The sequence below is a fragment of the Cyprinus carpio genome, chromosome B14 (genome assembly GCF_018340385.1).
Source record: "Cyprinus carpio isolate SPL01 chromosome B14, ASM1834038v1, whole genome shotgun sequence".
In the NCBI taxonomy this organism is placed as follows: Eukaryota; Metazoa; Chordata; class Actinopteri; order Cypriniformes; family Cyprinidae; genus Cyprinus; species Cyprinus carpio.
In genome coordinates, this window is record NC_056610.1 from 7,425,126 (window position 1) to 7,440,005 (window position 14,880).

General features: G+C 35.5%; 1 protein-coding gene across 2 annotated transcripts; it reads right to left on the reverse strand.

Moving 5' to 3' along the window:
- Positions 1-955: 955 nt before the first annotated feature.
- On the reverse strand, positions 956-10,985 carry LOC109073472 (eukaryotic peptide chain release factor subunit 1-like). Of its 2 annotated transcripts, XR_006156410.1 has the most exons (12): positions 10,840-10,985; positions 10,426-10,519; positions 7,883-8,058; positions 6,540-6,679; positions 6,320-6,458; positions 4,698-4,888; positions 4,366-4,495; positions 3,184-3,357; positions 2,734-2,798; positions 1,845-1,869; positions 1,599-1,746; positions 956-1,497 (listed from the first exon to the last, which is right to left on the reverse strand). XR_006156410.1 is itself a non-coding variant. In XM_042737915.1 (11 exons), the coding sequence occupies exons 2-11, from the start codon at positions 10,509-10,511 to the stop codon at positions 1,415-1,417; spliced, it is 1,332 nt and encodes a 443-aa protein (XP_042593849.1). In that variant the 5' UTR covers positions 10,512-10,519; positions 10,840-10,982; the 3' UTR covers positions 956-1,414. The 2 variants fall into 2 exon arrangements, 1 of the variants encoding a protein (XP_042593849.1); XM_042737915.1 differs by lacking the exon at positions 1,845-1,869 and having other exon boundaries at positions 10,840-10,982.
- Positions 10,986-14,880: the final 3,895 nt, after the last annotated feature.

Consider the following 14,880-nt stretch of genomic DNA (forward strand, 5'->3'; position numbering starts at 1 on the left):
TCACGATCGAATTCGACTTTTATTTTGCAAAGGCAGCGACATTGATTGGTTTTGGGATCTGCGCTGCCCAGTGGTCACGTGGCTCTGGAGGCGGCGATATCTGCAGCTACTTTAAAATGCAGACGCCCTGATTGGTCAAACAGATCAGGTCCGTTTCAGGTCGGTTGTAGTGAAGCATGCTTGCAGTTGATTGGCTCCTTCTGTTGTTGGGTCTTTCCCCATCAACAGAGAAAAACAACAAATCAACCCATGGACCTCTTTTGAGCTAAGAATCTTGGAAAAATAATCTATAATATTAATATTAATTGTTAGTTTAAAAAAAATAAAAACAAAAAAATAAAATAAAACCCTGCATACATTTTCTGCAAGTTTGGATTTTACTATTTTTTTTTTTTTTTTTTGCTTAATCTTTACTAAAATGTGTTTAAGATAAGAGGTTTTCAATCTTTCACATGCAATTAACCCCCAAATGGGATTATCAGGGACCCTAACCCTATATAAAAGGCTAAATAAATAAATATAAACAAACTCAATTTATATTGTGAAAAATATTGGGGAAAATTTGAAGGGGAAAATCAGCTTCTTTTACATTACATTTTAAAGTCTTTTTTATCTTTATCTTTGTATTTAAGTAAAATGAATCAATCAATATTTGTATTGATTTATTTTTAGACTGTTTTTCTCTAAACTTTCCACAGGCCCATCACTTTTGATTTTAAATACCTTTAAAACTTCACACTGATTTTACATTTTTGGTTTCTAATAAGTTGACTATTAATTTTCATTATATTTCTTAACTGGTGTGTTCTTGCGATAGTGTTGATTTATTATTTTCATTGTATTTTTTATATGGTTTGTTTTTTTTGTTGATGTTGATGTAGTATGTTAAAGTAAATTGTCTATAAATAGCTTAGTTTTATACAGAGCACACAGTAAAACACAGACAGAAGGAAGCTTACTTCAGAATTCAAATTTATTTTGTTTTCCCCCATTCATTACAGAAACCCATGTAAAAATACCAGACTGTCAAAATACAGCAGCAGCTATCGCCAATAATAATAAAAAAGGAAGAAAACTAGTTGTGGATTTATGGTGGAAAAAGTTGTGATGAGAAGAACAGGAAACAGAGGATAAAAAGAAAAATAAACATTTCAAATCGAGTCCAAACAGTCAGAAGGTTACTGCGACTTTAATTCAAACAGGGGAAGAGAATAAACAAATGAATCCCGTCCAATCAGAATGCTCTAAAACCTGGGCTGTTTAATTATTCATGAACGGTTCTGTCCTTCATTTGACTGACAGACGACACACTTCTCAAGCTCTGTGTTTTTGAGTATTTGGTAAGAAAGAACTATTTTTTTCCCAATGATTCCTCAAATCTTCATTGATTTCTCTCTAGCTCAGTCTTGACTACCTAGTAGTCATCCAAATCAAAAAATTCCTCATCTTCTCCCTGGTATTCCAACCCCTGGAAATCCACTCGGTACCGCAAAATACCTAATAGAGAAGTCCATATTTTGGTAAGAAATAAACAGTGATACGATTCTATATCAACATCTTTTCATTCATGTACAAATCCAGATTCAGCGTTCGCTCACCTCCGATTCCTCCGAAGCCCTTGACGAACTGCGATCCCTCCTGACTTTTATCCGTCACGATCTCCAGAGTCGCTCCAAACTTCTTATAGCTGTTGGCGAACCACTCCAGCAGCGGCATGCACTCGATGAGCTCGTGTTCCTGACCCGTCTGAGCCGCACAACAACACAACAAACACACGATCAAACATTACACCTGTCAGGGCTGTCAAATGTGTAAAAGTGTTATGATAATGCACTGCAAATTACTGCATATCTTCATTTGGTGGCTCTTCTTTAAACATGTAAAAAGAAAGGGGGGGAAAAAACAACTGTTTCATCATCAAGCAACCGGTACATTGCCTGACACTCACTAAAGTCATTAAACCAGAAAAATGTCAAATTATCAAAAAAAATTATTTAAATACATTAATAAAAACAATATAAAAATAATAAAATAAAATAACAATTATTGAAATACTAACTTTTAATCTGAAAGGGGACTTTTTTTTATATATATAAAATATTTTTTTTATAAAAGGGGTTCAAGCTGACAGAAAAGTTTGGTAATCCCTGACACAGCAATGCACATGCCATTTCCAGTAAAGAATAGAAATTCTTTATTATCTTTGACTCATCACAGTTTTATTTATATAGAATAAAATGTAAAAAATAGTGACAAAGACTAGCTATCCAGCTATTCTAATAAAATTTGCATATGTAGTAGAAGAGCCAAATTTGCTAAAAATTTAAATAAAGATTAAATTAAATTAAATTAACAATTTAGAAGAAAAACTGAAACTAAACAAATTAGAAATGTTGTCTCGGAAGCCATCTGAAATAAACTTAAGCACTAAAATAAACTGGGGGAAAAAAAACTAAGAACTAAAGAAAATAATATAGGTACTTACTTAATAATATATAGAAAATAAATGAGAACTAAGAACTAAAACCGAAATTTATCAAATAAATAAAAAATTATTAAACCTAAATAGTAATATTTACAAATAAATAAAGCGGCCAAAAAGCAACTAAATTACTAAAAAAAAAAAAAAAAAAAGGAATTTTACAGTTACAAGGGAAAATTAAAAATCTAAAAATAAAATGTAAAAGTAACTGTTTTCACAGCACAGACAACCTTTGACACAGAATCACACACCTCTTTGTCTATGAAGTGCGATTTGTCCTTCTCTTGTTCTGGGGTCAAATAAATGACTTTCTCATCTGAAACACACAGCAGTGAGGAGACATTACAGAAGCACTTCCGCTCGACACAATCTAATCTCTTACTATCTGCTTTGTTGTGGGGTCAAATAAATGAATTTCTCTTATGAAACAAGTCACTGTGAATGTAAGGAACACTCGTGGTTACACTGAACACAGAGCCAGAAGGCAAAAGAATCTGTGGTAAATAGTGAATATTATCACACACATATATAGCTGTTACTATACTGTCACTGAAACCAATCAGAAGACAAGAACAGTCTTTATATTATAATTTTTGATGTGATTTAATTCGATTTAATTATTTCAAATAGGAACTGACGTGTCCATGTTATAATTTCTGATGTGATTTAAACAGATTTAATTATTTTGTGTGTCTCTGTACCATTCTCCGAGCCGTTGACCTCCGCGCCGTGCAACCTCAGGACATATCTCATCGTCTCTAAGTTTTCATAGACAATGAGAATTTCACCGGCTCCCATTTCCAGCGCCTTCAGTGTGTCCTCCACACCGAAACAATACTTCCCTGTGTCCTGACTGATCTCATCGAAGTATCGCCCTGAGACACAGAGCACCGTTATTAATGCTCTCAGCTCTGTTTAGGTTAGCAAACTAGTCAAACATTTGATTTAGTTTCAAAATAGTGTTTTCTATGCGAATATATAATTCATGTGAATTTTCAGCATCATTACTTCAATGTCACGTGATGCTTCATAAATCATTCTAATATGTTGTATTTTTGATCAAATAAATGTAGCCTTTTGAATAAATAAATGAACTAATGTGTCAATACATGGATTTTGTTAATGTAAAAATGTGTTTAAAATAGGCAATCAAAAAGACTGTTTTATGGTTGTTATTAAATATAACAACCATAAAAACTAACGTAATGCATAATGCAGGGCTTTTAATTATAAACAAACAAGCCCAAAATACACTTGGACTCTTATTTTGAAATTACAATGTTTTACTGCTACAATATGATAAAATATGGACTCTTACAACCATCAACAACATGTTACAATATAAACACATAATATAATTAATTAAAAGTCAATCATAATCGATCACTCTGCATCACTTTGAACATAGCGGTCACATTTACAGAATTTATTCATCACCTTTGATTAATAATTATATTAGGTCGAATCATGAATCCTGCTTTTCAGTCTCAAATTTAATATGGGCCTTAAATGGATAATTAAGACTTTTCTTACAGCATTTAAAGATATAGTTCACCCCAAAATAGAATGTTGGTAACCAAATAATTGACTTCCATATATTGAAAAAAACAATTAGTATGGAAGTCATTGGGGACCAGAAACGGTTCTTTAGTGTTCAACAGTAGATAGAAACTTAGTTTGAGGGTGAGTAAATGGCAGAAAGATCCCTTTAAGATATTAAATTTAATGAAACTGAATTTAAGAGTTTAAGACTCCCGGGGGTTTGCATGTGCAAAACTTTGGTTGTTTGGTTATAGATTGATTTGTGAATGCAGAATTAGACTGTGGCATTGTTAGAGACTCATAAGATACAGAATTGCATCTTTGGGAGAATCAATATTTACCTATTAATTTTTTCTCCTGCATGAATTTGACATTGGACAGGACCTCAGCGGACAGTTCGATGGCCTGATTGAAGCCGTTTTCTCCTCCGTAAGAGATGTCGACCAGCTTCAACACTTTCGCCTGTAACCTCTGCAACCAATCAGAGACAACAAACGGATGTTCGAAAGACAGACTTCAGCCAAACACAAAGAAACTGCAATTAGGTCACATCCAATGATAAACTATGCACAGAATAATATTTCTACATAGCACTCTTAACAATGATTTCAGAGAAAGTATATTCTTCTAAAAAGAGAACAACAACTGCCAACCAATCTGCTTGCTTTCTTACCGGGTCGAACATGTCTGATTGGCTGAGCTCTGTTTTGAAATCTGCGGATCCGGCCAGCACCAGTCCAGCCACGTTGACTTTATCATTGGACACGAAGAGCTGCACGGCCGTCTCTGCCACCTTCCTCACGTAATTATGTCTCTTCTCCATCCTTAATCGAGCGAAACGCAGCGCAGACTGGCCTCCTCTTCCTGAGAGAGAAAATCATCATGTTTATTTTATTTTATATAAATAGTATTCAAGAATACCAGAAAAAATTGAGTAAGGATGACATCGAATTTAATTTTAGCCGTAGTGTCCAGTAACAATTACAATATTTATGCATTTTTTTTTCTAAAATTTAAAGAGTAATAATTAGGAAAAAAGTAAACTATAGTCTAATCTAGTTTAGAAAAATCAAGATGCGTTAAACAAAATAAATGTTTGTTTATAATATTTAACCATTTTAACATATAAACAAACATAACATTAATAATGCACTTAATTCTATGAATACTACTTATATTAGGGCTGCACAATTAATCAAAATTAAATCAGAGAGGCAATAAATCAAGATTAGGCAGAAGCTGCGATTGTCGTGTGTATCTTTCAGTGAAGCACCGTTCTGTGATCATCAGTAAATCTCCATCCAAAGGCCAGAGGGCGCTCTCCCGCTGAAAATCCAAATATGCCCCGTAGAAGAAATCCAGGAAATGTCTATTGCTGCAGCTGAATAAACAGACGATTTAACTGCTTTCATTGATTCAAGTTGACTAATAAACGCACAACTACGGCAATAAACGGTATACGGAGTTCTTACTATAATTTTCATCATAAAGTATATCTATAATGAAATGCTAATCGACATAGCCTTTATCACTGCTTGGAATACAATGAAATATTGTTAGCCTTAATTATTCTGTTTAAGAAGCCACATCATTTCACAGAAGGATTTATTTTAAACACTTGACTGACGTTATGAAGTGAATTTGGAGTTGTTAAAAAAAACGTGTTATTAAATGTGGTATTTTCACGTGCTCTCAGATGGAGCAGCATTTACTACACAGAGCCGTAGTTCACGGAGAAGATACGCAAACAGCTGTCATAATCAAGAACGATTTCGTCGATTTCATAATCCTACAATTATATCGTCTGCGATTATGAACGCGATTTTGCATAGCTTGTCAGAGAACTATGGCTCTGCGTAGTAAATGCTGCTCCACCTGAAAGCAGGTGATGGAGATTTACTGCTAATCACAGAACCGGCTTTACTGACTAAATGCACATGACAATCGCAATTAATCGCGTGAAATTAATCATGCAGCCCTAATTTATATATTATATTTATATACACCAATTTTACATAATAATCAGCACAGATAATTTTACTTAAACTTTTTATTATATAAAAAAAAGTAATAAGTGATGCAAACGAATCATTGAGTGAGACTTTAGAATCAAATGAATCATCCTTTACCAAGTCTAACACTTTTTGATTTGCTGCACATTTTTGAATGACATACGAGTCTAAAGAGACGGATGAATTATGAAACAAGTTTAATGACACAATCATTAAGAAACTTCATAGCTACATACTAAGTACACTGAAACCACCTCAAAGTGAAGTGTTATGCTGTGATTACCGTGTTTTTTGGGCAGGTCCACAGTGAATTTGTGCAGCACTTCTCTGGTGTTTCCCTGCAGAGTCCCGAACAGAGCTCCACTACCATCAATGACTATGAATCCAAACTTACTGTCGTCTGACAATAACGCCGTCAGAGCCTAGAGAAAGACAGACGATTATACAGCATCTCAAGAATAATGAGCTTTATGAAACAGGCTTGATTTGGACTGTGATTGTACCTCGGTGTGGAACTTGTTATCACAGAGGTACAGAGAGGTGTTGATGGGTTTGAATGGCTCAAAGTCAATGTTGACTTTCTTTTCTTTTCCTTCTTCTGTCACTATGGTGCCGCAGTAAACCACCAGACCATTATGGGGCACTGCCAACACACACCAAAACAGGATGACACTCCAGCTGTATATTTGTTCAAGTCTAACTATCATCTATAAGAGTGCAGACTCTGGATGTGGCTGACATGAACAAACCAGAAATATTAGAGTAAAAACAAAACGTCAACATGCAGCGACGTGCAAAACCCATTTTACTTCCATACCGTGACATATATTCAGTTGATACTGAATATTTAATGCGATAAAAGTCAGTGCAGGACAGGAATTGATCAGATCTTACTCAAATCTATCATTTTAGACTTTAATGCGTTAACTGATATTAAACTATTGTTTTAATTACTAGCAATAGCAATGCACTGAAAGTATTTATTTATTTATTTAATCAGGACACACTGAAAATTCAAAAACCAAACTGCTGTTATTTAATCATCAGCTAATTAATCAAATATATTAATCACCACACAAATAAAACATCTTGAGTAAACATTTAAACTGCACATAAGGCAACTTTTTAAAGATATTATTATGCTTTTACTGTCCAATTCATTGCTGAAATATAAACATTTAAAAGGTGGCTATAATAGAAACTTGTTTTCATAAAAGATTTTATTTAATCATATTAAGTAATGAAAACAACAGGTTAAGTAAAGATATAATGAATATGTAATACAATGTATATATTTGCTCCATTTTGGTCAATGATTTCTGCCCTTCGAAACGTGTTTTGGCCAAAACCCAAAGTTAAATTTGTGGCAGAAAATGTTTTGATTTCATACATGACCTACAACAGAATAGACAATTGTCCATTGGTTACTGTGAATTTCCCGTGAGTCTCATTGTAGACGTCGGCCAATAAGATGCAAAAAGCTACTTTTTAAACAAACTTATGTACGAATGGACTGTGCCGAATCAGATCAGAAAGTACATTTAGAAAGTAAAAATTGTCTATTTGGAGGGTCATAATGACTTCATATCTTATGATCAAAATTAACTTAATTAACGTTTGTAGGGTCAGAATGTATTTTTAGAAAGTAAAAATTGTCTATTTATGCATTTAGCCCCCAATTTATTTTTCTTAGAAAGCACAATGCTAGGGTCTTTTGCTTTCATAAATCTGTTCTCATATGTTGAATAAATTGACTCAGTGATGTGTGTGGTCAAACACAGGCTTTTGTCTCAAATGGAAAATAAATGCAGGTGTGTTTGGTTGTGGAGCGTAAAGACACACACACCTTTGTTGTAGAGTTTGAGTCTCTGCTGGACTGAAGTAATGGCTCCCAGCACCGACAGCCGGTTCACTCGACTCTTGATGTTTGAAGCTGTACCGAACTCATCAGCCAACATCTTGGCCACTCTGGAGATCTGATCTTTAGGAGGAATGATGAGCGAGATCATGCTGGTCCCATTACTGACAGAGAGAAATTAACGCCAATGTTATTCATTTCCATTTATGAATTTGGCAGATGCTTTTATCCTAAGTGACTTGCATTGCAGTCAAGGCACACATTCTATCAGTACCTGCATTCCCCGGGACTCAAACCATTGCTAGCGCCATCATCTACTGGTTGAGATTCATCAAACTGACAAATTACTGTCAATTAACCAAATTATAGAAAGAAAAAATATCCAAAATAAAGCCAGCTGTTACTTGCTGCCTACGAAGCAGCCTTTTAAGGCAGGATCCTGACTCAAAAGGTGACTGATTTGGAACACTAAATAGTCACCAACACTTAATTTGCATAACAACAGAAACATTGTTATGTTCAACACAGAGAAATATTGCTTTTTGATCAATACAATATGATTTTCACTGCTAGTCAGTTTCACAAATAATAACAAAGAATTTACAAGAATCATAAACATATAATATTTACTTTAAGTAAGATAATGAATGAGTTGTTCATTTTTTTTTGATGTAATAGGAGGTGATTAGTAGTATATTTTTTTATTTTTTGTTATTTTTTTTGTTTTATTGGGGTTATTAAAATGCTGGGGGAAATATGGTGTAAAACTTCATTTAGAAATAGTCAATTTTACAAATAATTGGGTCAAAGATAACATCCCATTGTGGTGTTGAAGGGATTGCCTTCTCTGTATGTTATCAGCTATCGCATGCATGATGCCTTATAATGGTGCCTAGATTAGTAGCTCACTAGTTATTACAATAGAGTCAGAGAGTCACAAAGAGGTGAAAGGCCTCAGTATTATCAGCTGACAAAAGTGGCATTTCTAGAGTTACTCTCACACAAACTGCTGCTAAAACAGAGACTGGCTTCAGACGCTGGGTTTACACCATCCACGCTGAGCTGTGAGGAGTTATCAGGGTCACGCTGGTGACAGAACACAGACAGACCAACACGCTCTGCTTTATTAACACACACACACACACACGGCATGAAGATCAGCGGCACGCAGGCATAAAAACAAAGAGTTTCAGTTTCTGATGTGGGATTCGACACGACTCTGTGTGCCTGTGAGTATTAATTACTCTTATCTCATGTGCACCTACACTGAAGTTACCCTTGAGTGAAGGTCCGTATTGTTGTGACGCTCGACATAACTGAATGAAAGCACGAGTGTCATGCCGATGACGCATTTACACTCTCTCTCAGCGGCTCTTCTTCAAATAGATCCATGTACACTCGCTTTACCCTTCATCAAGAGATCAAGAGCTCACGGATCCACATTCTTCATCCAGCAGTAAAACGCATGACAAAAAGTAGGTTGTAGGTTCAAATCCAGCTAAAGCTGACCGTGAACAAATCACAATTGTGCCCTTGAGCAAGACTCTTATCTGAGCCTATAATAAATGCACTGCATGATTAATGTGTGATTATAGTCATTATGAGGCACAAAACACACCTGTTTGAAACTCACTGTGATTCAAAACTCAAACACACACACAAACACACACACACACACACACACAGCAGGTCTGAAGTGAAGTATCTGACACCCTCATGAGAGCTGCCCCGTCCTGCGGATGGACTAACCTGTCATTACTGCTGTTTACAAGGCAGAATCACCATTACTATTGCTCATACTTAAACATTAGAGATTAGGAAGAGAACCACATTAAATTTAACTCTCTCTGCATGTATGAGATTAGGAAGAGAACCACATTAAATTTAACTCTCTCTGCATGTATGAATTAGATGATATTGATATATGTGACCCTGGAGCACAATACCGGTCATAAGTCGCTGGGGTATATTTATGGCAATAGGCAACAATAGGCAATTTTTGTATGGGGCAAAATGATTGATTTTTCTTTTATGTTAAGTAAAGATCATGTTCCATATAGATATTGCATAAATTTCCTACTGTAAATATATCAAAACTTAATTTTTGATTGCGAAGGACTTTATTTGGACAACTTTAAAAGCGATTTTCGTATTTTTTTTTTTTTCTTACACCCTCAGATTCCAGATGTTCAAAGCTTATTTATTCAGCTTTCAGATGATGCATAAATATATAAATATATATATATATATATATATATATATATATTATTATATATATTATTATAAATTTATTTATTTTTTAATGACCATTATGACTGGTTTTGTGGTCCAGGGTCTTATATACAAACTGTACAAGCCTTAGTTTTTATAAATGCATGTGTTGGCATGTAATAAACGAATCTTTGTGGAGTCTGAAACGATAAGCTTTCAGTTCACAGTCCATATGTCAACCACTAAACTAACGCAGCATGAAACCACGTTTATTATTCCGTTTATCGTTCAAACGCTTCCACACAAACTCTCTCTCTCACCCTCTCGCCGCTTCCAGACTCTTGATGAGTTTCTTGATCTTCCAGATCTCCACATTTCTGTCCGCCGCGCTCGGATCATCTGCCATCTTCAGTCCTACAACAGCGGAGACAAAGCGCCGTTAAACCGGGACCGACCTGACCTGAGAGCGCGTGCATGCGTGCTAGCGCCGGTGATCGGTGGCTCGACGCCCCTCTTTGCTCTCCAAGGCCGCACTAACTAAAAGTACCACAGAGTACTATGGTATTACACTCATTTCTGACACGAACCCCGGAGCTGTTACTGTATTCTTCGAAGTAACTTAGCATATACATAGCATGGTACACGTCGAAGAACACTAATCGAGTAAGTTACTCCAGATCCTTTTTAAAAGCACATATAAACCTGTACTGAACACGCTTGTCCGTTATAAATACCTGACTGTCTCTCTCCGGTCCGCCGGTTTCGGTCAGTCGGTTTCTTCCACCCGCGTCACGCCGCCGCCGGTTCCTGCGGATACACGTGGGAGGAGGAGCTTCAGCGCGTTCACTTCCTAGTTACCTGCCTAGAAACGCCACGTCAGAGATTCCCTGCGTGCACACTCTCTGTACTAATAGTATTGAAAATGACTAATATCATATATAATTTAGCATGGATAGTGTGCACATTGGGACGCAGGCTATATCTTACTATATGGAGATAGGATCTGTGGACAAAAGCGTAACGGCTAACTTGGATCACGTGTCCTTTAATAACCAATAACATTACAGCCTTGACGCCATTTGAACGTTAGTCACAGTTGTGCGACCCCATAGAAATGAGAAGTGCCGTAAACAGAATCCCAGCTGTCGCAAAAGTCAGTGGCTTCTCTCATAAAACGGCCATTTTTCGAGGTAAACTCTAAACAAATTTCAATCCAGAAGTATTGTTGAGTGTAAAACATGTTGCTGTTTACGGTTTTTCGGCTAATGGTTGCAGGCTTGCCTTTTCTCTTTGCTTCTAGTGCTTTCGCCACGTGAGTGCAGCGGTGTTTCCTGCAGGGGGCGCGCTGTGGCCCAGACACGCGATCGAACCACATGAAAATCATGTCAAATATCAGATATATATTGACAGTTCTTCAGCAGCAGGGTTGAATAAAAAATTACACCTGAATAATGATACAAAGAAAGTTTTATACACAGTGAATTGACAAAAAAACAGCGGACAGTTATAGCCGGCTTAGCTAAGCCCCGCCTACTTTATACAGCTTTCCATTCTAACCGCTTGTTCTGATTCAAAGCGTCGTTCTGATTGGACGACTGGATGACGAGTTGCGTATGTGTTGTAAATAATGTATTTTTTGTTATTCAGTATTATCTAAGTACATGTCTAATTAATAAATTTTAACATGCAATATATTAAAAATGGCGGTGATATGAGTGTATGTGAAAGGGGATATAATTTCTCCGTTTGTGGTGTGGCGCGTCTCATTGTTGCCAGCAGAGGGAGACATTGTCTCTCACATGTCGCATTGTGAAACAGTATATTGCGATAGATCCAGTGAGACAGAAATACTTCATAGATTTGGAATTGAAATATGAAGGCTGTATTTATTTGTTTAAGAAGACATTGTACATTTCGATGTTTTTGTTTGAAGTGTTTGGCGAAAACACAGGCCTGGACAGATTTGAACTGTTAGTGTTTCTTTCACACCCACTCAGTGCAGCTAATCAGTGCACACCACGCCTGTTTAATCACTGAATAAAACATATACGTTTTAGGAAGTCTTATATATTAATAGACACATCTTAACTAATCGTGATATGTTCAGAGTATTTTTATTAATTAAGCAATAGCTGTCCGAACCTACAGGGAATATTCTATTTATGTAAAGAAACTCCCATATGGTAAATTATATAGTTTTTCTGGCCAAAATATATTTTAAATATATGCTAAATATATGTTGTAAACAGTTACTCTCAATGAAATATGTTTTTTTAAATTAATAATATATTTAGTCATTATTACAGACAGTCTTACAGTAGCATATAAACTAAATGTGTTGATGACAAATTAAGTTTTCCATCAGATGTGACGTGAATATATTCTCTTGGATTGAAATATATAGGGGGGCTAAATCACTTTTTAAGTGTTTTTTTTTTTTTTTTTTTTTTTTTTTTTTTTTTAAATAGAGCCAAATTAGGCCTATATTGGTAGAAAATATATTTATGTAAATATATTTTAGCAAATATATTTTTTTTGGCCATTTTACTTTTGTATATTTTGAAAAAAAAAAAAAATTTTAAAAAAAAAAAAAAATATATATATATATATATATGTATATATATATATATATAGCTGTATGGGCTTTTCTGGCTAGCCAACAGAGAGTATTAAAATATCTGTTTTGGTAATATTCTGGGAGCTAGAACTGTTAGCTGGGTATAAAATATGTGTGTTCACACAATTCACACTCCAATTGGAACAATTGAAAGTACTTTTGCATGTTTATATTTAGTGTTTCTCCACGTTAACACACACTTAAATCTGTTTCCTTTGCACAGGCCAAGAAAATCCCAGCTGAAACTATCTGTGATAATAGCGATTTAAGGATGACAATCGCAGTAATTCTCGGCTCAAACACTTTTGAACACCCTGAGACTCTCTGGCGCTGATGCTCGGGTTATTTTGGGAAGGCTGGATGTGTCTCCTGGAGGGTGTGAGGACGTTTGCTCCCGGTGAGAGTCAGGTCAGTGTTTACGAGCACAGAGACTGCAGCAGTTATCAGAGGAGGCAGATGGTCATTACCAGCGCATGAGAGCCTGGTGCATCAGCACACCAATTATTACACTATCGGCATCTGAATGATGCTTTAACTTCATGTCAAATTAAATGTAATGTCTTTTATTCTGGAATGGAAGAGAGAGAATGTTTTTTAGAAAAGAGGGGTGTGGGGTCACAGGAGGGCCTGTGTTTTGCTGATTGTGCACTTGCATTTCTATATCTATAAATTAAAGCATCCACCTTATTTTAATGTATTTTAATATATTTTTTTGTAATCATAAACACACCGGTTTGTTGCGCAGACAGCTTTGCTGATTACTGAACTTTGTTTACCTATAGTGGCCCTTGAATAAATAAATAAACAAACACACACACAAATATATACAGTATATATGTGTATATATATATATATATATATATATATTGAACTTTGTTTACCTATAGTTTTTTTTTTTTTTTTTTTTTTTTTTTTTTATGTTTATTCTGTATTATTTTTAGTCTGGACTGATCTGAGTTGAAGCGTCATTAGAACCAACAGCCTGACATCATTTCGAAAATTTAATACATTTCTTTTTTTGTTTTAGTTAATCAAGTTAAACTAAATAACAAAGAAAAATGTTGTCAACTAGATAAATTATTCTTTTTTATTATTATTTTAATATATTTAATATATTTTACTTTTCAGGTATTTTTTATATAAAAAAATTTGTTTAAATAAAAATAAAAAAAACATTGCTTATTAAATGTTATTTTTATTAAATAATAAGCATGTATAAATATTTTATAATATACTATCAGCATCTGCGCACAGTCATTTTTAATAAATCCTTATGTAGCCACAATCATGCAGCTGAGATTTACAAGCTGAGAAGTAACAAGCTGAAGTTCAATATTTAATGTTAGTGTTTTGAGATCACTAGAAATACTAGAAGTATTGATGATGCTTGACTCTAGTCAAATATAACATGCTGTTTCTCTATACCATCATTCTCAGCAGCACTGCTTTCCCGGGACAAATCCCAAACTAAACAGCAGAATTAAGACGGCCGTTAGCTGGATAAACTCACCATGAAGACATGGTGAGACAAACACAATTATAAACGCAATTTTCAGATCTCTCCCCAAACGATTCGAGCAGGAGCAGGTCTAATCTGGTTTGCTCGTTGGATGTTATGGGGTAATTTTAGAGGCCTTTTGGGCTGCCGCGCGTCCAAGTCAGAAACTCCAGGCCAACAGATTTGTTCCAAATGGAAAAGCTTGGTACCAGATGACTCTGAGAGGAATGATAGATCGTTGCAGGGGAGATGCGGCGCTTTCAGGCCTTGCCAGGATCTCCTGGCAGAGAGGATGCTGGGTAACCAGCAGAATTCATGCTTCAGGTACACAAATGTGTCTTAAGCACAGATGACCTCCTTTAGTCCTGTCAGTCTGCACAAAAATTCCCAGTTTTGGTAACGTCAGCTTTTTACACTCATGCAAACGCTTCCTCAGACATCAGTCTGAATGTCACACACGAGCCGTCAACATGACGAGATCAAATGCAGACTAATAGCTGCCGTCTGCAGAGGAACTGATGCGATTATGTGTCAACAACAGCGTGTCTCTCCACTGGCACTAACTGATCAGACGTGATTCCCCATCAGTCCTGCAGGGAAAAGTTGATCCTCAGCGATGTCATGGTTATGGTTCAGGATTAAGGTCAAAGGTCATGATTA